This window comes from Macaca nemestrina, chromosome 8 (assembly GCF_043159975.1).
Source record: "Macaca nemestrina isolate mMacNem1 chromosome 8, mMacNem.hap1, whole genome shotgun sequence".
Lineage (NCBI taxonomy): Eukaryota > Metazoa > Chordata > Mammalia > Primates > Cercopithecidae > Macaca > Macaca nemestrina.
Genome location: NC_092132.1, coordinates 60,429,528 through 60,454,062, shown reverse-complemented (window position 1 = coordinate 60,454,062; position 24,535 = coordinate 60,429,528). Strand labels below are relative to the sequence as shown.

General features: G+C 37.0%; 1 protein-coding gene across 21 annotated transcripts in view; it reads left to right on the top strand.

Moving 5' to 3' along the window:
• The window catches only part of LOC105477129 (RALY RNA binding protein like), a 733,794-nt gene that overhangs the window by 688,750 nt on the left and 20,509 nt on the right, over positions 1-24,535 (top strand). For 14 of the 21 annotated variants that reach the window (XM_071068042.1, XM_011733504.2, XM_071068041.1 and 11 more), the window contains one exon: positions 11,148-11,320. The exons of the other annotated variants lie outside the window; for them this stretch is intronic. In XM_071068042.1, coding sequence (XP_070924143.1) covers positions 11,148-11,320 — 173 coding nt within the window. The remainder of the gene's footprint in view (positions 1-11,147; positions 11,321-24,535) is intronic. 21 annotated transcript variants of the gene reach the window in all.

Below are 24,535 nucleotides of genomic sequence, written 5' to 3'. Positions count from 1 at the left end.
AAGTTTTCAAAAATAAATTAATGTCAAAAAATTGGAATATTGTAAATAAATTTCAAAATTTGAGTTTTAAAAATATTGAACTTTTCAATACTGCTACTCACTCTATCACTCTATACATGGCATGCACTTTTCAGTTTGCTAATATCTTTATCCAGCCAGTTCACATATTTATATTATCGGTCCCTGTTCACATTTATGTCTGAGAATCCTATTGTAGGTCTTCCTTACACTGAGCCAAAATGTATTTTGCTTTCACTTGGTTCAGTTACCACTTTTATGTTCTCTGTAAAGAAATTTAATGTCTAATTTAATGTCTAATTCCTTGTGATACAACAGTCAATTAAGTATTCTTTGAATACTTAGATAATTCTAAGCGAGTGGCTCACGCCTATAATCCTAGCACTTTGGCAGGCTGAGACGGGTGGATCACTTGAGGTCAGGAGTTCGAGACCAGCCTGACCAACATGGTGAAACCCCGTCTCTACTAAAAATACGAACATTAGCCAGATGTGGCGGCACATCTGTAATCCCAGCTACTAGGGAGTCTGAGGCAGGAGAATTGCTTGAACCCGGGAGGTGGAAGTTGCAGTGAGCTGAGATAATGCCACTGTACTTCAACCTGGGCAACAGTGAGACTCCATCTCAAAATATTTAAAAAAAAATTAAAAAAAATAAAAATATATATATATGATATACATATATATATATATTTTTTTTTTAAGGGAGCTATAAGTATTCTCAGCCCTCCAAAACCTTTGAACAGAGAGTTGATATCATTGGCCTGTGGGTATTCATCTTAACTACATTCAAATTTTGATCACAGCATCTTAGAGGCCTTTTTGGTCTAGAGAAATATCAACAGTTCCTGCAGTTGCTTCTCATTTAACTTGGTTTTGTACCTTAAACTATTGCCATCTCTCTTCTCTAGTCATTATGTAGTCTGTCAACATTACATTGCTCAGAATGGAAAGTGTTGCTCCAGATGTAATCTGACTGCTGTAGCCTGTAACATGACTACTATTTCTGTTCTGAATACCTTACTGCTTTCATTGATACTTCAGATTTGGTGATGCTTCTGGTTACAGATGATGAATTAAACACAAGAATTGAGCAGTGTTCTCCCTTGAAACTGCGTTAAAAATAAGGATAGGGTTTAGCAGCTGGACAGGAGGTATACCTAATTTAGCACATCCTAGAAATCCAAGTCCAATTTTGATCACAAACTCCCAAAAAGTTCACAATTCAAGGCATCATATTCTTCAGGAAAAGAGGACATAAACAGTTGAAAGTCTGTTTAGGAAACAGATTCTTATGTCCCAACTATCTCTGCTGCACTTTGAAAGAAGGCTGGAGAAGTTTCCTCTAGAGAAGGTAAAACAGTGGGTCTCAGGGCTGGTAGATGACAAGGAAACTTGAGAGCACTTAAAAGCAGTTGGGGGGCCGGGCGCGGTGGCTCACGCCTGTAATCCCAACACTTTGGGAGGCCAAGGTTGGTGGATCACGAGGTCAGGAGATAGAGACCATTCCTGGCTACACAGGTGAAATCCCATCTCTACTAAAAATATAAAAAATTAGCCGGCGTGGTGGCAGGCGCCTGTAGTCCCAGCTACTCAGGAGGCTGAGGCAGGAGAATGGCGTGAACCCGGGAGGCAGAGCTTTCAGTGAGCCGAGACCCCGCCACTGCACTCCAGCCTGGGCCACAGAGCGAGACTCCACCTCAAAAAAAGGGCGGGCGGGGGAAGTTTCTGTAACTTAACATGTAGAAATGCCACCTTCTCCCTGACTCAGCTACCAGAGCACTGGCAGGACACTAGAAGAGTCTTCAGTTGGGAGCATGAGTAGCCAAAGAGGAAAGACTTAAAGATGCTGATATAGGATCAACTAAGGAAGCACTCAGCCAGTCCACCTACAGAGACAGTATCTCTGTTTACTTACAAAGTTGTCAATCAATATTTTAATACTGTTAACGTGAACAAATAAGAATCACCAGATGAAAGAACACATTTAACATAATAAGCAAATGCCAAAAAAATCAGAGGAAACAAGCATATACAGGAAGAATAAAACTTCAAAAAGAAGGAAAAAAAACAAAAAACAAACAAAAAAAAACACTGACTAATACCCTCCGAGACATGACAAGATACTATAATAAAAACATAAAATTATAAAACTGAGTATTCAAAGGGCTGATAAAAGAGCTTTTAGAAATTAACATATGATAGCACAAATAAATAATACAATGACTGGAAGACAAAATTGGAGAAACTCTCCCAGAAAATATGGAAAAAAAACAGAAATGGAAAACAGGGGAAGGATATGAGAACTAAAGGATGAATATCTGAATAAGCTTAAGTTGCAGTTTTCATATTTCATCTCTATTCAATCTGAGTTGGGTTTCAGTTTACCTATGTGGGAACCCAAGGCACAGGAACCGTCTCAGCCTAATGGCCTTCCAATTAACTATTTTGATATACCCTTTCTCTGAAAAGTACTAAAAAGAGTACTTCACCAAAGCACGGTGATAAACCAAGAAAGAAGTAAAACAGCCTTCCTAAAGCATGGACTCTAAAGGCAACAAACAAAAGGAATTTTCAAGATAGAGGTGACAGAGATCCTAGGAGATGAGCTGCGCAAGATATCTGGAAAGAAATGAGTCCAGGTCAGAACTGCTCAAAAGCTCTGGGATAGACTTTTTAAGACATCAAACCTGATGAAATAGCTACTGGGTGGGAAAGAGGATTGGTTAAGAAGGAGGAGTAAGTTTGCATATGTACATAAAGAGAAGCACCTAGAGAACTAATTTTTAAAACCTGAGGCAATTTTTAATTATAGAGAAAATAAAATACTCTTCAGGAAAGAAAAATTATTCATCCTGTGCTAACAGCTTAGCTGCACAAAGTACTTTCATAGTAAAAATTATGTAAAAACTGAAAATTTATTAAATCCAATTTACAATATGATCTCTAGAGAGATGAGAAGTGAGTGGGGATTGCAGGACCAAGAACTGAATCCTCATCTTCCTAGGGATAATGTCAACAGATAGTGCATAAAACTGATTGAGAAGTAGCAATATAAACATTATTTAGAGATAGGAGTGCGTGTATTTAAAAGATTCAGCCAATAGGAGTGCGTGTATTTAAAACATTCAGCCAAGTGAGTGGAAAGCCTTTAAGGAGCTGGAAATGGTGAACAGGTAGGAACAAAACACTGCTGTTTTTCATAGCAAGCTTGTAGAAATATTTGAGTACAAAAATTAAATATTTTAAAGAAGTTCAATATAAGGCAGAGGAAAGACATTGAGTTGTCTTTAGCAACTAGATCAAACCTTTCAACTGCTTACTGGAGTGCTTCCTGTAGCTATCCCTCAGTTAACTGTAAAGGCAAGATTGCCCTGAACACTTATTAAAAGCAGCAAGGAAGGCTTTAGTCAAGACTATTGCAATAGGAGATAAAATTGAACTAGACTCTGCAAAAATAAAACACAGGATAATATTTTTAATGCTAGAATCAGCTAGAGGCAGGCAGATTCTTGAATGCTGGAGCAAGCTAATGCAAAAGTATTGGAGGATGTTGGAGGAGGAGATTTGGTCACCATCTGTGTTTGCTAATTAGCTCTTATTAAAGTTAGGCTGCTACTCTCCCAAGGAGACTGGAAGACAATGGCCCTATCTTATTCAATGATAACATGTCAAAGAAATAGCTCCTGAATCTTAAGAAAAATATTCCTGGGTTACAGAAAATTTGCCTCTCAAATGGGCAGAGAAAGAATTTACAATTGCAAGTTTGTTAAAGCAAACACTCTAAGGAAAGGATGCTCCAGGGCCTATGGTCAGGAAGAAGCCTACCTGTAGTTGTCAAGACAAGGGGAATATTGAAGCCATCTTGGGAATAACTGAATCACAGTCTTTCAAAATTGAATTCTTTCTCCTCACTTTCCTACCTAGATATACTCCTCTGTACCCTATAAATTTGCCAGTCTCAACATTATCCTCTATTCCTACTATAGCAGTGTTGCCAAATCTTATACCTTTGGTATATTTTTACCCCACCCCTTCTCTCTGTTTTCCTAAAGATACGCCAATACCCAAACCCTCATCATCTCTCATATGTTCTGTTGCATTCACCTTATTTTTTAAACAAATTTATTGAGGTTTATTTTATATAGACTAAAATTTACTCATTTCAAGAGTATAATTCAATGACTTAGTAATTTCACTAAGTGATACAATCATCACCACAAATCAGTTAGGATATTTTCATCCCCCTAAACATCACCTTTTAGTTGGCCTCCACTTCTGATTTGTTTCCTCTCCAATTCATCTTCCTTGTGGAAAACAGATTTACATTATCTAAGGTCTCAGACAGGAATAAAACAAAACTAGGTTCACATCACACTAGAGACCTAGTTTAACTTACTAGCTGAATGAAATTTGGGAAAGTCCTTATAAAACCTATTAAATGGAGAAAATAATATCTCCATTAAAACCATTTTTATATTTAAATAAACACAATTATATCAGTAATTTTTAAATGATTTATGTTGCATTTGTGTCATCTCAACAATCTTGGGTATTTCATGTGAGCAACTTTGATGCCATTTCCTCCAAAAATGTACTTACATAACTAATATATTCATCTAAAAACAGTCTATGTAATTTTCCTGATGTTCATTTGTGTGGCTGATAGTAATACCATCCATAATAAGTTGCATTTTTCTAAATGGCATTTATTGGAACCATTGAGTTAAATTCATACTATATACAGGTGTTGTAATATAAAATTTTTCTTAAAATACAGTTTATACTAGTATGCAAAAACAATGATTCAAGGATACTAGCTTGGCTCTAGTGAATAATGTGACTGTTTTTGTATCAACATTCTTTCTAACCATCTGCTAAGTACAATTCAGCTAGCAATTATCTAGCAATTAAGGCAGCATGTCGAAAAACTTAATTGCCAACTCAACCAATTTTCATAGTTATATTAATGATAATAGCTATGCAGCAAACTCAATTTAATAAAAATGCTTTGAACATAAATCTCAACAATTCTAACTTGTTTTCTGAATCATAGATAGCTTTTTGAAGTAGAGATGAGATGTGCAGAAAAAAATATTTGAATATGAGGATTGGAATGTAATATTAAATTCTTTCCTTTCATGGCTTTTTAAAGCCTTAGGCATTTTCCCTTAACAGAAATATTTACCTGTAATTTATACTTCTTTTCCTTTGATAGTCATTGTTCAGCTAACTACAACATGTGCCCCTAACTAAACAGACTTCTTCATTCTTAAACTTAAAATTGGTTATTGAAGAGATTTGAAGCATTCCCTTGGTATGTCAGATTAGGCCTTCTTTTTTAAGAGATATATAAGAAAACAGCCAAGGTTATAAGATTAGGAATTTTAAGTTGGAATTCCAGCTCTTGCACTTCTTACTGTGTGACCATGAGCACTTATTTGTTCCTCAGTTTCCCCATGCGTAAAATGATAAATAAGCCTACATTGCAGTATATTTCAAGGACTAAAGTTAATGAATCTTACATGGCCAGCACTTCATAAGCACTCACTAACTTGTAGCCATTATAAACCTTTTTGTTGTAATCCATAATGTAGGTGTCTTAGAGGTGTCTTTTAGACATAAGCTGCTGGCTTTTTGGCTTCTAATCAACTCTTTAAAAAAAAATCTGATACTCATTTCTCTGTTCACAAAATAAATGCTATGGTTATCCATCACTCTGACTTAAAGAAACCAACAGACTCCAAAATATGTTAGTGTTCGAAGGCAGCGCTCCTCCAATAAGCACTGGAAGACGTCACATTTCATTGTTCTCTTGAAGACTTGTCAATATAAACACAAACAATTTTCTTCTCAGAAAATTTCACACCTCACATTTTAGTTTGACTTTGTGGTATGGGATTGTTATGTAGAATGTGGCAAGGAGGTTTTGCAGTTTGTTTGTTTGTTTGTTTTAATCTTGGATTTATATTTTTGTTACCACTGTATGTAAAATTCAGCAGCCACTTTAAAAAGAATTTGACACATTTGACATTTATTTTCATTAGTTGATTCCACAATTCATTAATATATTCAGCAAACACTTAATTTGTGATTAAGGGTCTGAGTTAGCCACCAGGTAAACAAAGATGAATAATAAAAATGTTTCTGCCCCAAAGAAGCTTTAGTGGCAGAGAGAGAAATGCACATACACACAAACACACATACACACTCACATTGAAAATAAAGAGTGATGACTAGAAAAATAACTATGCAAATAAAGAGAATTGTATAAAGTTAAGAATAAACAACATTACTCATCTCTAAGAAAAGTAAAATTAGATATTTATGAAAAATAGAACAAGTTGCTTTATCTCCATTTCAGCAACATAATTACTGAATCAAAACTGCCTATTAAACTGTGAACCAACAGTTTAATAAAGAAGATGTGCTTTCATGTGTGATTTTATTCATGGAACCTATCATTGTTTAGTGATTATAATATTTCCCATTGAGATGACAAAAGCTATGTTCACTACCTATTACTAACGCACAGGCTGATTGTATTTGTTAAACTCCTATGAATCAATTACCATTATAATTAAAGCTTTTTTTTTTTTTTTGCTCAACTCAGATAATGACTTCCAAGCATTTAGCTTTCAAGTTAATGATTGGATGATGAGAATAATATATAAGATTTTTTGCAATGAACTGTATTAATATACCCCTGCCTTTGAAATACATCAGAATCACATGTATGTTGTATATTAATATAAAAAATAGAGTAACTGTGTCTATGTACTATGTACTGTATTAGTTTGTTCTCATGCTGTTAATAAAGACATACCCAAGACTGGCTAACTTAAAAACGAGGTTTAATGAACTCACAGTTCCATGTGTCTGGGGAGGCCTCACAATCACAGCAGAAAATGAAAGGCACATCTTGCATGGCAGCAGGCAAGAGAGAGTGAGAGTCAGGAGAAACGGGAAACCCCTTATAAAACCATCAAATCTTGTGAGACTTATTTACTAGGAGGAAACCACCCCTATCATTCAATTATCTCCCACACGGTCCCTCCCACAACACATGGGAATTATGGGAGCTACAATTCAAGATGAGATTTGGGTGGGAACACAGCCAAACTGTATCAGTACTAGACTATGCCTGTCTAAACATAGAACTAAAAAGGCCATTTTGAAACCAAAATTCAAAATAATCTTTGTAGTGCCCGATTCTTAATGATCAGTAGGGGTGAATAAGTTTGACATGGGAAATGTGTCTATAGCAATCAAGAAATAAATATAGATTCAACTCAAGAACTGTTTTGAACCTGTTATAACACGTTTGTGTGGTCTTTGCAGTCTAAAAAACACATTCACATCTTTTTCTTCATTAGAGCACACAGCAATTCTCTGAAATAGATGTTATTTTCATGCTTACCTTTTAGAGAAGAAAACCACAATTAATAGGACTAGTAATTAGCAGAAGTATGGATCTCAAACTCTATATCCTTCCTGATACCTTACCTCTTCATGTGCAAGGCATTTAGTGAGGGCTACAGAGCACAACAAAATGTTTTGATAACTGACTTGTATTGTGCTTTTCAGTTTACAAAAGATGAACCTCTATATCATCCCCTTTTAGTGTGACAACGATCTTCTGAGGCAATAGCTCAAATTTCCAGGAAGCTTAAACACTAATGAAAAGATAAGAAAATAGAACTAACTATAAGACAGCATTTGATCAGGGCCTTGGTTGATCAAAGAGGGAAAGATTACATTCAGCTGGGAAGATCAGGAAAGTCAGCTTTCCTGATACAAGCTGAAACAAATCGATATATGAAGGAGATGAGGACTATGCCTCTTTAAAGTCGGGTCCTACAGGGGTCCTTTGAAAATCTGCTATGCTTCCTTGGCCAGAGATCTTCTAAAGAAAAAATTATATATATATATATATATATATATATATATATATATATATATATATATATATATATATGTGTGTGTGTGTGTGTGTGTGTGTGTGTGTGTGTGTGTGTGTGTGATATAAATAAATTATATATATTATATATAATTATATATATATATCACACACACGTATATGTTACTTTCAAAATCAAAACATAAGCGTTCTCAAAAACCAAATGTTTCTGGAATCATGAGAGAAGAAATGGATATGCTAGGCCAGTTGAATTCCTCATATTTGTCAGTCTTAAGCAAAAGTCCATTTATGTGTTGTAACAAAAAGATAAACAATAATCTAACATTGAGAACGTTTGGTTTGATAAACACAATAACCTAACATTCAGAACGTTTGGTTTTAAAAAAATTATAAGATTCAAAGCATTTTTCACTGCATAGAATTATAAGAATCCCAAATTTCTATTTCGCCCTCTTTCTTGAGGTACCAGCACCAGGTCTTGAAAGCTAGGGCATTTCAAACAAGTGGAATGGTGACATACAGTGGCAAGAGGTGAGGGGTTTAGATGATATGTACAAAAACCTTTTTTAGGAGGAAGAGTGGGGGCCAAAACCAGAGTAGCCACCTCCATCGTGCAGTCAAAGGATCAGTGATAGGAGAGGCAACAGAATAGAACAAGAGGTGTGATTATTGGTAGAGGACTCAAAACTGTCCAGTGCTCGAGCTAGTCGACCTATCACATCGTTTTCTCAGTGGAGCCTACTCATAGATGTGTATGTGGGTTGACCTAGGTTGCAGATCTAGAATTGTAGAGCACAATGAATGATATCTGGAAGGAAAATGAGAATAAAACTTAGAAATATTCAGTAAGAGTAAAATTGAGAGTGTTTTTGGTCTTTCTTGCCTTATTTACCTTCCTTTTAATTCAGACAACTGAGTCTTCTCTAGATTAAACAGATTTTTTTTCTTTAACTCACTTTTACCTTCTTAAATTGGATAATTTTCTGTATTTAGAAAAAATCTTGGTTATATTTTACAATAATCACTTTATAGGCTTCACAGGACTTTCTGTGCTAAATGTTATATAGACATTAGGAAAAATGGGAAGAATTTATATACCATACTTCCTTCCATCAGTACATCTGTATATGCATATCAAGATAAAAAGTACAGTTTTAAAAGCAGAGTTCACATCCTTACTGCACTAGTAATGTTGTTAAATGGAGAAATTTGAACCTAATAAGTTGATTTTAAAAACATCAAGACGTGTATAGCTTGTGTCTATTTATATGAAGTAAATGTCTTTCTCTTAATGAAAGGGAGCCTATGTTTTGGTCATTTATGATACCCATAGTAATTATTTGCAGCTTTGGTTTGATCCACCAGCTCCTTTCCTCCTCTGAAACAGAGGCTCAGCCCCATGAGTGTTATTCTCTGATCTGAACAGGCCTCTTGATCTACGCTTACTGTTGTTATTCCTTCAACATACAGTAAGAGCATACCGTCTCCCTTTTGTGTCTAATAGAACACAGAACACATTTATGTAGTCCTTTATAATTTGCAGAACATTTCCCAAATACAAGCTCTGCTAATTCTCACAGTAAAACCCAGAGGTAGGTATAGATGAAGAAAGAATGACTTAATCTGTTTAAATGACCTGACCTGACCAAATGGCCAAAACTTAGACTCAAACTCAGTGTCTATAATTCAGTGGGTAAGTAACAAAGCTAGAGCTAGAATCCTGTCAACTAGAGCTCAGAGTAACTAAACTTTGACAACAGAGGCAAGGCAAAACAACCCTCTACTACTGTCTTATTTTCAATAAACTTTATCATTTGGAGAATTAAAATGCAAGAAGGTATAGATACACATTTATTTATAAAATTATTTTAATTGTAAACAATTTCTTGGAAAGAATACCTGCTTATTTGCTTATTTGTACATTATATTTCTATCAGTTTGTTAATTTACATATTAGTTGTTTGAAAAGTTTCATGCTGAGACAAAATGTTTATATCAGTGCTCGTTTTCCTTTAATCTCACATTATGAAAAAGACCAGAAATGAATACCCTAAAGTTATTTAGCTCTATAAACTACCTTTATTGTAATGAATTATCAAAATTTAGGCTATTTAAAAACTCAGATCAAAGGATAGATTAATAATCTGATTTTTAAAAACCCAGCAAAATTAGTGAAAACAACCAACTTTGGAATAGTCATGAACACATGGAAATAAGGTAGAGAAGGAGGAACATACGACGATCTAATTTATTAGATGCCCAACATTTCTTTATATTATCATAGGAAATGAATACCACCCACTAGAGGAAATAATTATGATACTGTCAGCACACTTTCCATTTGAGCAGGTTTCTGTGAATGGAATGCACAGATCCTGACAACTAGAAGAAATTCTACTAATGTAGAGTGTAGCTGTTTGTTGAGCACTTATTATTTGCAAGTCACTATACTAACACTTTGGTTCACTACACCAAACCCTGAAAGTGTAGGAAATTGTTGTCCTTATTGCATGGATGAGAAAACTAAGACACATGGAGGGTTAATCATTTTGACTTTGAACAGCATCACAAAGCTATTAGGTGATGAAGCTCAACTTTGAACCCAGGTTGTCTGACCCCAGAATTTATGTTCTTAACCATTGAAGTTAACCACATCTGCCAACAGAATTTAGACTTTAAATTTTCAGGGTATTGTTCACATAGACATGTTTTTTGAAAAAACAACATATTTGCTTTTGTACTTTTTTCCTCAGTGAGTTTTTCTTTGTCTTTTTCACTTAGGTTTGAACTTGTCAATGAATTTTCTCCATCCTGCTTCCTTGAGTGAACAATTTCTATGATGAGTCTGATTTTTGCCATTTGTTTTTGCTCTATTTTCCTCTCAGAAAGACCATCCTTTTTAGAAAGCACTATATATAAAATAAAGTAGCCAGAAAAATCAATCTGTTTATGTAAATCTTACTAATTTATGTACTACTACCATCTGGATTCCCTAATTTTTGCTAATTCTGTTAAATATGCTTACATGTAAGTGCACATAGTAAACTGTACATGATTGAAAAAAATCACTTAAAGCATAATGTTACCTTACCTTCTGTACACCTTTAATAGCATATAGAGTTTACCCTTTCATGCACTGTTTTTTCATGGTTTATCCAAATGGCTCATGAGCAACCCAAGGTAGTAGTCATTTGCTTTTTCCCCCCCAGAAGCTCAGAAGAAGCAATTGGAAGAGAGTCTAGTGCTGATCCAAGAGGAATGTGTGTCAGAGATTGCAGATCACTCTACAGAGGAGCCTGCTGAAGGAGGGCCAGATGCTGATGGAGAAGAGATGACAGATGGGATAGAGGAGGACTTCGATGAAGATGGGGGTCATGAGCTGGTAGGAATGAAACATTTGGTATTCACACCCTTTGGGTAACAACACTAGCATGTTAGCAACTCATTCATTCTAAAATAAGGATTAAATCATTTGGGGCTTACTTCTCTTATATGCATATATTTAAGGGAACACAAGTACAGTGCTTTGCACATAATAAGTGCTCAATACTTAATTGCTAACTTAAAATAGGAAGGTCTAAATGAAGGAGGAAAATAAATATTATATAAGTGATTAGGTATATTTAAAGTCCGAAGTGAAAGATTCTCTCCAAAATGCTCCATTGCAAAAGGAACCTTGCATTTATACGATTACAAGTGAACTATATGTGGATATAATATCCTGGTAACAAACTACAATATACTGGAAGATACCTGGGTTACTAACTGATGATAATTATTTATACTATTTTTGTGGCCAACAGTCTTGTCTACAGTGTGCTCCCTAAGATGACACTTTGGTAGATGGCGTGTTCACCATTTTTAATTCCTGTACTGCCTGATAATCAGTTATTATGAGTTGGGAATTTGGCTAAGACCTTCTTCTTTAAAGTTGTATTTTCCTAATATTGTAATCGTTATACTGCTCATTTCCAGACGTCCTTTCCCGCATAACCACATCACGGACTTGGTAAATGTATGCTGATGAGGATGTTATTTCTCATATTTTATCAAGCATGAAATTAAATATACTATCTCAAAGGACTGAACTAATAAAAATGATATGCGGGCAAGTTTGTGTGTATATATTGCCAATTTCCAAATATCTATGGACTGATCATATTAAACTTGGCTTATCCCAGGTAAAAATCCAATTCCAGTTTGTTTTAATACTGTACCTTTTGTTACTTAACTCATTTTGTCTGGGTGGTTGTTTTATCAAGTTTCAAAGACAGCTGAATTGCATAGATTCTATATTGACTTTTAACATGCCAGCTCTGTTAAAATTCATGGCACCTTTATGATTTTTTATTTATTTAATTAACTAATTATTTTTGAGACGGAGTCTCAGTCTGTCACCCAGGCTGGAGTGCAGTAGCATGATCTTGGCTCACTGCAACCTCCGCCCCCCTGGTTCAAGTGATTCTCCTGCCTCAGCCTCCCGAGTAGCTGGGATTACAGGCACCTGCCACCACATCCAGCTAATTTTTGTAATTTTAAAAGAGATGAGTTTTCCCCATGTTGGCCAGGCTGGTCTCGAACTCCTGACCTCAAGTGATCCACCAACCTCGGCCTCCCAAAGTGCTGGGATTACATGTGTGAGCCACCGTGCTCAGCCAGCACCTTCATTTAAACTTTTCAAATATGAGCTTTTAACAACCACCCCTATTTCTATGAAAGTCTGTATCAGTTTGCAGAACTTAAGCACCTGTTCTGAGACTGATATTGATTTCAGGAATCTGTTGATTAAGGATTAGAGTGAAGAACAAACAAATGTCCCAGCTTCTCCTTAGGCAGGACTACATTGATTCGGCAGGACTAATTCAACAACATGATTTCCTCAACTCATTCTAATCAGACCTCTGCTGTCAGGATTCCACTGTGACTATACTCCTTGAGCTCTCTGGAGGCCTCCATGTTGCCATTTACAATGGTTACTTCTCTGTTCTTATTTTAATTTACTTCTCAGCAGAATTTTGCATAAGCTGACCACTTCCATCTTCTGAGAAATTCTCCTAATTTACCAGTTGCTCATTCTCAGTTTCCTGTACTAGAAATTGTCCCTCCATGCTCCCGCTTTAAATATTAGGGTAGCTCAGGGCTTTGTCATAGGCCATCTTCTCTTTCTACACCCTGTCCCAAGGTGTCTTCATCAAATACTAGAGTGTTAAATATTACTTATAGGCCAAGATTCCTAAATTCACATTCTATCCCTGATCTCTTCATGGGACTCTAGAGTCAAATGTTTAGCTGCCTATCACCACACAGATCTCCAATAAACAATTGAAACTTAACAAGGCCAGAAACAGTCTTGATTTTTTTCCAGTCATTGTATTCTTTCCCAGGCTTCCTTATTCTGGTAAACAGCATCACCATTAACATAGTTATTAAAACCAAAGATTAAGATCATCCTTGACCACCACCTTTATCTTTAATTCTACTTCCAACTCACGCCCCCAAAGTTAGTTACAACTCCACGACAAGTACCATGACCCAAGCCACCATCCCTGCTCTTCAGATTTTCCATAATATCTAAACTGGTTTTCTTGCTTCAACTCTTGCCTCATGCAACCCAGTCTCCACAAAAGAAGGGTAAAAATCTTTATAAACTATCTGTTAGATAATGCCATTTCCTTGCTTAAAACCCTACAATGTTTTTCATCACACATAGAATCAAAATCCCAAAGAATGTGAATGTAAGTTGTGATGAGATTAGGTGAAGGATGCCAGTACAGAGAGAGAACTTGGTGAAAAGAAAGATAAAAGTTCCCCAATGCTGAAAGGAAAGGAATCCAGAACACAAGTATATATAACTGAAGACTCCTCCACTGCAAGTGACTATGGTTAGTCTGAGGATGTTGTGGCAGGAGTTTGAGGGAGTTCAAGCACAAACTAAGATAAGTCAGAGAGTGATAACCTCTGGGGAATGAGGAGAGATGGGTACTATCACGGATTTGAGGAGAATGAAAAAGATATGAAAAGGCTCCTATGGAAAACACTAAAGATTACTAATTGAGAAAACATATAAAGATTGGCAGTGTTAGTAGTCAGTTAAGGTTAAAGATCAAGAATTAATATAGTATTTTGCAAACTTTAAAGTGTATCAGAACTACTTAGAGAACTTTGTAAAAACACAGATTCTTGTGTCCCATTCTGAGAGATTCTGATTTAGTATGCTGAAGGGGGCTCTAGGAATTTGTATTTGTAACACGTTCCTAAATTATACTGATGCTGCTGGTCCGGGGTCACACTTTGAGAACTACTGTTATGAAGTCATCAATCTGCCTTTCTCCATTGGCTTTTATCAGCCCTTATGGAAGCGTGAAGAAAGCAAACATGTTCAGAGTTGCATTTTTGTCAGATAAGTGCAAAAAAGCAACAATAAATAAAAGGAGTTGAGGATATTAGTTTAAAAAGAGTGGCTGACTAGATGGGTCATGGAATCTAACCAATGGGGAAGGAAGGGAACACGGTTGGGGCAGGGGGTTAAAAATGAGAAAATAAAGGCACAAAGGGAACAAAAAGCCCCTATATATACCATTAAGGACCAAAGAAGGAGGAACTAAATGAATAAAAGAGAAACAAAGTCTGTACTTAGGGACCAAGATATTTCAGAGGTGGACAGTTAGAGATGATGAGATGCTCCATGGGAGAGAGTGATAGAAGTGGGATCAGTGCCAAAGTCACAGCAGATGAAGAATTTAAGGAATAAGGGGCTCAGATGCAAGATGAGTCATCTAGATGGACATGAAGTCACTCCAAATATTGGATGAGAAAGTGAAAGAGTAAGACAGTTATCGAAAGGCTGACATGAAAGAGAGGGCATAGCCAATTTCAGTCCCAGATTTGTCATTATCAGTCCCAATTGAACTACCTAACCAAATAACTTCTCCGAGTCTCTCTTGACTTTCTTTTTTACAAAATAGTAAGGCAAAATCAGAAATTTTCAAAAACCATTGATTTTTACTCTGGATGCCCATGTTTCCTAGGAGCAATATGTCTGAAAGAGCAAGGCTTGACCATACAGTCATGGCAATAAATCCAAACCATGGTATCTGGACTATGCTCTAAATATACAGAAAGTAGCTGATTGGAACTGAGCACCTGCCTGGAGGTACTCAGGTTTCCCCTCTCAACCCTGTTATTATCACTGGAGGCTTAGGGAACTAGAGATAAATCCCGTCTCTAGTATATCATTTTGTTTCTAAGACTTGGAAAATAATAAATGAGGAAGGGTTTAACACTCAGTCCTTGCAATCCAGATTGAAACTAAGGAGTTTCTCCTAGTGATTGGCCAAGAGAAAATTCCTTAGTCTGGTGTTCACTGTTTTCTCCTTTCCAGGCTACTGAACCAAACCATCCTTGGCTCCCAAAAAGCGAAATAAAAACACAAATCTTTTTTTAGATAATAAAGGGCATCATAGATTTGAACAGCAAAGATACAATATAATTAGAGATTTTCTCACAAAGAAGAGCTGGTATCCACATGCCCATTTGGCTGCTGAGGCTGCTCAGAATGCCATTGCAAAAGAATGAACAGGAAATAAGAATTGGATCTAAAGTGAAGGAGATTCAACAAAATGAGCTAGTAAGGTAGCTGTAGGTGGTCGGGCCTCTTGTGAGATGGTGAGAAGCCAAAGATAAGAGCACAGACTATCCACATAATGTTTAGTTCTAAATATACACTTAGTGAAATTGATTTCCATGAAGCAATTCTTTCAACTAACATTTGGGAATCTATCTTGCATGCACCAGGTGCTACCAAAAATGCAGGAATAACTAAAGTCATTGCTTTATGTATGAAAGGAAATGTTTAAGAGTATGACTCCTTGTCTCAAGTAGCTTAGTGGCTTGTAGAGAAAGGACTGATTTCCTGGCTGGGTGTGGTGGCTCATGCCTGTAATCTTAGCACTTTCGGAGGCTGAGGTGGATGGATCACCTGAGATCAAGAGTTCAAAACCAGCCTGGTCAACATGGTGAAACCTCATCTCTACTAAAAATACAAAAATTAGCCGGCCATGGTGGCAGGTACCTGTAATCCCAGCCACTCAGAAGGCTGAGGCAGGAGAATCGCTTGGACCCAAGAGACGGGGGTTGCAGTGAGTTGAGATTGTGCCATTGCACTCCAGCCTGCACACAGAGCAAAAACTCTTTAAAAAAAAAAAAAAAAAAAAAAAAAAAAACCGAGAGAGATGACTGATTTCCTCATGCACAAAAACAGAAGAACAAAACAAAAAAAACAAGCTTGGACTTTATAATTTATAAGAAGTCAGCCAAGACTAAAATTCTGTGATTCTATAATAATCTATACCTATATATTTCGGTAGTGCATAGAAATCAAAATTTGGATTTATCTACAGTTAAACTCTTTGTATTGATGCACTATACGTACACTATGAAACCACTACTATAGTCGTGTTTCTGAATAAATCCACTAGCAAGTATTTATTGACTGACCACTGGGGATAAAGAGGAAAATAAGAAAGATATGAACTGACTGAGGATAAAGGCCACAGACAAAAAAAAAAAACGCAGCCTGTCATGGTAAGAACCATATGAAAAACATAATTTACAGGTGGGGAACCAGACATAGCCACTACGGTCAATAAAGACTCCTGGCAGAAATGGGGTTGGAACTTTACCTTGAAGGATGACAAATTAAAGAAACGACATATGCTAAAGTTGAATAAACAATATTCAAGTCATCCTTCATTGTCCCCAGATCATTTAATGGAAAATATATTTAAAATCCAAAATGCATTAGGTAAGTCACACGATACATAAAGGTGAATTTTAAAAAACAAAACTATTGGAAACTTCACAAATACAACATTTCAAACTCTTTTATTCTCTTTATTTGTATCCACCAAATATGTATTCCTCTTTATAAAAAATAATATCATCCAAAATTAAAGTGGCCTTTGCCATAATGGAAATACTATAGGAAGGCTAGTGCTTAACACAGTGCTAATTCAGAAAAGCAAATGAGTTCTCCTGAGGTGTATGAGAAAAGGCTTCTGTGAACACTCTAGGACATTATAAAGCTGTCAGATGTGTTATGCAGCCTTAGGCTAATCCAGTGTTTTCCAAAGGAGAGTTTTTGGTCAACTTACACTCAACACCTTTTCCAAAGGAGAGTTTTTGGTCAACTTACACTCAACACCTTTTCCAAAGGAGAGTTTTTGGTCAACTTACACTCAACACCTAGGGTGCTTGCTGAAAATGCCAGTGTAGATTATCTCAAGAAGCAACCCTGGAATCAAGCCAAGGTTTGAAACTACAGAGCTAAACCAATTCCCAGAGGAAACTAGACAAGCAAAACATTTAAATGGATTAAGGAGAATTTGAGTTCTTTTGAATTCTACTTATAATCACTTTTCCTTTTACTGACTACACGCAATCAAATCAGGTAAATCTAGCAAGAATCCACAGTAGATTTACCTAGCTGAATTGTGTAATACTTAGACATGCAAGCTGAGTACTACGTTGTAATACATCTTTCAGGATTTAACAAAACACTCAACTAAGCAGTAAGTCACCTGGGCTTACCAGGCATTGAATTTCTATGCACACTGGGGAAGGTCTGGACCTCAAATCCAATCCTGCAGTTGAAGACAACTCAAAGCAAACATTCTGGTACACCATTGAAAAACTAATGCATAAAGCATTCTGGTCAATATTCTTGGTCTTTCTTTATGAGAAAGACTGAAAATGTCTCCTTCTTTTTGAGACTTTTTGTTTCTTTCCTAATGAAGTCCTTCACCTGGATGATCCCCCTTATCAACTGTGCTTCTCTTTCTTTTTCTTATCATTTTGAATGAATGCTGGCTAGAGGACAAACAAGAATTTGTGAGACATGTTCCACAAAGGTAGTACCAACTGAATTAGTTAGAATTATAAATTACAAGAGGAAAGTACTACTTAATCTGTTGGATTTGGGCATGTATTTTAACACAGTATTCAAAGACCTTTATCTTGAACTCTGTCAATCCATCATATGCTATCTTCCCTGTCCTACTGAGAATAGATAGTGAGGGCATAAAGAAAGCAGCACCATTATTTGAATGGAGTTAGGGATAGGATGAACAGCCATGGTGCGTGTGTCCTGCAATTGACCTGGCCTAGGCGACCTGCATGGGTCATGCATGCCCACTGACCAGCTATTCTCAACAGAAATGGGGTATGACTCAGCCTTTGATGTGAGGGAAAGTGTGTAATAGGCAGATATCTCTGCTTCCAGCTATCCACCTGGAATCCCACTTCTTCAAGAGCTCTGATCCCTTTGTAATAAGTGTCCCCTCTTATTTCAGACTTGCTACTCTTGGCATCTCACTTGATTTAATCATTTTTATTTTAGTTAAAGAACTCTGCCATTAAGGCAAAATCTTTCCCGGAGGTTGGATGGCTTAACTGCTAGAAACAAGAGCTCTGCCTGCAGTCTGACAGAAGCATGTTCAAAGTCCCATGACTTTGAGCAAGCCCCTTACCTGTGCCTTCACTGACTTTAGTTTTTCCACTATAAAAGAGGGTTGGCAATAATATGTGTCTGGCTCACAAATGCCATGAGGAGTAAATGAAGTAATGTCTAAAAGGCACATACTTGGCACAGAGTAAGCATTTTGTGCTACTCTTTACTTACTTAATCTGTTTGATTTTGAATTTTGTTTGATTTTTGTATTTCAGCACAGCATTCAAAGACCTTCGTCTTGAACTCTATCAATCCATCATAAGCTATCTTCCCTGTCCTACTGAGAACAGATATTTAAGGCATAAAGAAATAAAAAAATTATTTGGATGGAGTTAGGGATAAGATACACAATCATGGTGCATGTGTCTTGCAATTGACCTAGTCTAGGTGACCTTCTGCACTATGACCAAAAAAAAAAAAAAAAGGACAGTCAGAAAGACTTTGCTAAGTTTTTTCTGTGTTGTAGAGCACTTGTATCCTGTTATATATTTTTTCCCAAAGTCAGAAAAACTTTGCCAAGTCTTTCTGTTTTTATTGTAGGGCATTTTTATCCTTTTGTATATTTTCTGGTTTGTGTGTTTGCCTGTTTCTTTGTTTTGAGACAGTCTCTCTGTCATGTAAGCTGGAGTGCAATGGTGCGATTGCACACAACCTCTACCTCCCAAGTTCAATTGATTCTCCTGCCTCAGCCTCCCTAGTAGCTGGGATTACAGGCACCCACCACCACGCCTGGCTAAGTTTTGTATTTTTAGTAGAGACAGGGTTTCACTATGTTGGCCAGGGTGGTCTCGAACTCCTGACCTCAGGTGATCCGCCCATCTCGGCCTCCCAAAGTGCTGGGATTACAGGTATGAGCCACTGCGCCAGGCCTGTATTTTCTGTTTTATTGTCCCACTTAACTTCGTGTATTTAATTTTGGTGACCCAAATGTTTCCATGTATTTCCAGACATGGGATAAATTAAGTCACAGTTATATTAATAATAAAAGTCTACTGGCCTTACCTCAGCTTCTGCATAGCTGCAATACCTTACCACTCCCTCACAATCTCTCCCCGCTGCTTCTGGGGGGTCACAGAAAGTATCTCACCTGTGCTCAGGAGCATATCTGATGATGTGCTTCTTCTGCCTGCCCACTACCTGCCCTCCCCTTTGGGGATGCAGCCTTGCATCTGCCTTTGCTGCTGCCTTTTGTAAGAACCAGTATGCCTCTCTCACACTCAGAGGTGCAGGACCCACTAGGTGCAGTCGGTGCAAGATCCCTTCAGGTCTCATTGTGCCAGAGAAGCCACATCAGGTTCCACATTAAAGTTACAAGGATAATGTCCTGTCCCCAGCTCTAAGCTGGAAGTTGTCACCAAGACCCCAAGTAACACAGCTTAAAGCCTGGACCATGAGTTCTACTACAGAACAAAGCAGCTTCATGAGCTACTGACTGAATATTTTGCAATAACTCCCTGCTTCTGGCCTTATTCTTCTGCAGATTGTTCTCCAAAGAGCTGCCAATTTGGTTGTGTTAAAGCTTTAGCCAGGCTATGTCATTGTGCTTAAAACTCTCCAATAACTGCCTACCTTGCTTGGAATAGATACTTAAGTCCTTACAATGATCTACAAAGTCTTGCATGATCTGGTCCCTGCTCTCTCTGATCTGGCTCCTAGTTCTCTCCTGTTCACCCCACATCAGCTCTGTAGCTTCCAGGCAGACACTGCTCAGCTCCTGTTTCAAGGCCTTGGCATTTGCTGCACCCCGAATGGGGGGACCAGGATAACAGAGGGCAAATTACAAAAGGCCTTGATGCTTTGCTAAATGTTTGAAGTTTGCTAAAAGTTTGAAATTTCATATAAGTAAACCTATACTTACCTGTACATAAGAGAAAATTGGAATGCAATACAACCTAGTGGTCTGATGCAAAATTTTTGGAGTCAGATAGAAATAGGGTCTCCAGATTTAGCAAATAAAATACAAGACACTCAGTTAAAGTTGCATTTCAGATAAATAGTAAGTGATTTTCTAATATAATCATGTCCCAAATATTTCATGAAATGTACCAAAAAGTGTTTTTATTTAATAAATTTGAAATTCAAATTCAGCTGGGTTTCCTGTGTTTTATCTGGCACCCCTACAAAGAAATGGAATTGAATATTGGCCTTGAACAAACTATTTAACTTCTTTCAGCCTTGATTTGAAAACAGAATAATAATACCTACCTCATGGGGCTTTTGTAACGATTAAAAAATTTAATGCATGGACTGCACTTAACAAAGTCACTGGTACAAAGTAAACAAGTAAATTGCAGCTCTTGTTATCATTATTGCTATTGTTATGATCATCTCATTTTGCCAGTGAAGCTTTCAATAAAACATTACATTTCTAGCAACATAATCTTCATATGAAACTTTGTATTTTTAAAAATGCTAGAGTATTCAAATTTGTTAAAAAGCACTTCTTATTTGATAAGAAAGACTTCAGGAAACAACTGTAATATTCTGAGAAGAATTACGATTTGATTTCAGCTTGTTACATTTTTATTTGATTTTATAGTTCTCAGCACACTCAATTCAAAACAATTTATTCTTAAATTCTATTCTTACGGCTTTTTAAATAAAGATAACACTAACAGTATCCTGTGATGATATAGGGCTTTTGTTGCAGTTTTTGCTATAGATTTGTTCTCTGGCTCATGTGATCTAGCCATGAATTTAGTAACAGATGGTAACTTGTGGTTTATGAAAACTGAGTATGTAAGAAGCTTTACATATCACATTTTCTTTAGTCACCCAGACACTTATTCATTGAAACAACCACCAAAAGAATTTTTAATTAAATAGTGGAAACTCAGTAATATGCCAGATATTGTTGGTTGCTTAAGATTCAAAAAATAAGACCTACTGGTTTCTGGTTTCACAGACCTCTCTCTGGGTAGAAGAGAAGATGTTACAACCAGAACAAATAAACAAAACAGTATGATAGGTAAAAATGTCACGTAAGTCATGCAATCGGGTATGGGAAGTAAGATGATACAGCAGACTTCACAAAGTCTGTGTAACATTCTAGTTGGTTCTTGAAGAATGAAAAAATGTATGCAAAGTAAGAAAAAGAATTAGATGGTATTCCACACAGAGAGAAGAGAGTATATACAAGGAAGAAAACTTAGCCGGGCGCGGTGGCAGGCGCCTGTAGTCCCAGCTACTCGGGAGGCTGAGGCAGGAGAATGGCGTAAACCCGGGAGGCGGAGCTTGCAGTGAGCTGAGATCCGGCCACTGCACTCCAGCCTGGGCGACAGAGCGAGACTCCGACTCAAAAAAAAAAAAAAAAAAAAAAAAAGAATTGGGGAAGTTGTCAGTTTAGTTTGGCTAAAGCAGTGGAGCTCAGAGGATGGCCCCAGAACCAGCAGCATCATATCATGTGGAATATTTGTAGAAATGCAGATTCTCAGGCTCTAACCCAGACTCACTGCATCAGAAACTCTGGGGTGGACCCCAGTCCTCTATGTTTTAACACACATTCTAGGTGATTGTGGTGCCTCCTGAAGTTCGAGAACCCTGAAGTACAACAGTAGAGTTTTCAAAACTGAGTGCACATGACATCACTGAGGGTGTATCTTTCATAAACACCAATGACAGGGGCCACAAGCCGTAACAATTAAATCAGAGTTTCAGAAGGTGGAGCCCAGACCAAAAGTCTAAAGATGTTTTACAGTGCAGCCAAAGCTGAGAACCACTGGGATAGAGCACATGGTACATGAAGAAAGGGCAAATAGACACTTCACCAAAGAAGTAAACATATGAAAACTCACTCAAAATCATCAGTCTTCAAGAAAGCACAAATTAAAACTACAGTACGGTAACACTGCACACCCTCACTCAGACTGACCAAAATTGGCTGATATAACCAAATGCTGTCAAGGAAGTGGAGCACTAGTGTGTCATTGCAATTAAACAGACAGAGGTTGCCTGAAGGGTAAGAGTGAGGGGTAGCGATTGACTTTCCTGAAATATCATTCCATACCTGATCCTGGTGAACATCCACCTTTATTTCAATACTCAGTTTTATCTGGAAACCTTCCTGAAATTCCAAGTTACTCAGGTGCATCCTCCACAACTCCCGCAAACCTCTGTTAGGACACTTCCTTCAGTGCTGCTACCACTTTTTAAAATGTCTTTCTCTTCAACTAGACTTAAAACCATTTGAGCCAGGTTGTTCTTTTTTCATTGTGGATCACTCACGCATAGCACAGTATCTAGCATTTTTATGGGGATGGATGAGTGAGTAGATTGAGGGATGTTGGGTTACCTGATGATTTTGACACACTGTGTTATGCCTCCACGCATTTACGTATGCTGTTCCCTCTGCCCAGAATAACCCGTTCGTTCTACCTTCTATGTTTTGTCTCTCTGGCAAAAACATCTTCTCTCTTAAAGATCATCATTCTATGTCACCCATTCCATAAATCTGTCCCCCAACAAGGACACATCCATTTGGGTTTGCTTCTTTCTTTAGGCCATGCTTTGTACATAACTCCTCATACTTAACTTACTATATTGTAATTAATGATTTTCCTTCTTTCTGGATCACTGATTTGTAAACTTCTCAGGGGTTGTTTTACTTTGTGTTTTTCCTCAGTGTAGTGCTTAGCATATGTTAATGTTCATAAATATTTGTTAAAGAGAGAGGAAAATGTTCTCAGATTACCTCAAATATATGATGAGCATTTTTAAGCACATTTTTATTGTCTGTCATAATCAGATTGTGTTCTAAGTATTACTTTTGTGTGCATTCCCTCTGTGATTTTGAGGATTATTATACAAAGCATGGAAGCAAACAGTTTTCATTACAGCTTAATCACTAGGTCATTCAGGCAGCAGCCTGAGTCTTGAAGGCACTGAGGAGGAACAACAGGAGGAGGCTTAAAACCAACACATCAAAGTCAACACAGCAGTATTGACTCTCTCATGTTGGTTTTCAGTGGTTCTGAAATATTGTCTCCCACAAGTGATAGAGATGCAAATTTGAAGTAACCTGAATTTGGTTAACAAAGCTAGAATGCTGACTTATAAAACAAACCAGAAAATAAGCCTTCCTCTCACTCTTGATCTACAATTTTTAAAGCCAAAAGAAAAGTAAATTTCAGAGGACTCAAAACTAAAATACGCCCAGATAAGTAAGATAGATGCTCTGATTTCAACTGCAGCTATCAGTGCAGCTATCATACGATGTGATCATTTAAAAATAGGCTTTAGTTCTAAGGATTTTTGAGATGTTAAGAGTATTGTGGTAGATATACAATTTTCAAACAGCCTCTCATGATGTTAAAAGCCAAATAATAAATCTAGAGTATAGATCCAAACAAAATAAAATATTTTCACCATTTCTGAGTTTCTATACAGAGGGTAACACAGGAGGAAGAGAACAGATTCTGGAGTCCTTTGGAAATGAGAAGCAGCTTAAAAATAAGCTTTAAATATACAAAAATAGGAAAAAATAGTTCCTTTTCTAAAAATGCTATAATGTGTTAGAGGAAAATGGGGCAATCTAAAGTCTTAATTCTGTGAGATTTCAAAAAGCTAATTATGAAAGTAGTTAGAAAAATAAAACCATTTTGCCAACAAAAAGACCACTCCTGGCTGGGCGCGGTGGCTCACGTCTGTAATCCCAACACTTTGGAAGGCCGAGGCAGGCAGATCACCTGAGGTTGGAAGTTCGAGACCAGCCTGTCCAACATGGAGAAACCCTGTCTCTACTAAAAATACAAAAAAATAAGCCAGTCATGGTGGCACATGCCTGTAATTCCAGCTACTTGGGAGACTGAGGCAGGAGAATGGCTTGAATCCAGAAGACAGAGGTTGCGGTGAGCCAAGATTGCACCATTGTACTGCAGCCTGGGCAACAAGAGTGAAACTTTGTCTCAAAAAAAAAAAAAAAGAAGAAGAAAAAAAAAACCTCTCCCTATCAATATAGTAGGAAAACAAAATTTTTAAAATTGTATAAGCGGTAATAAATTCCAAAGCATGTAAGATAGCACCAAAGTGACCACAATGTTAGTGTCAAAGCAAAAATAACAATGGATGAAGTTAAACAGGCAAGGAAGATTT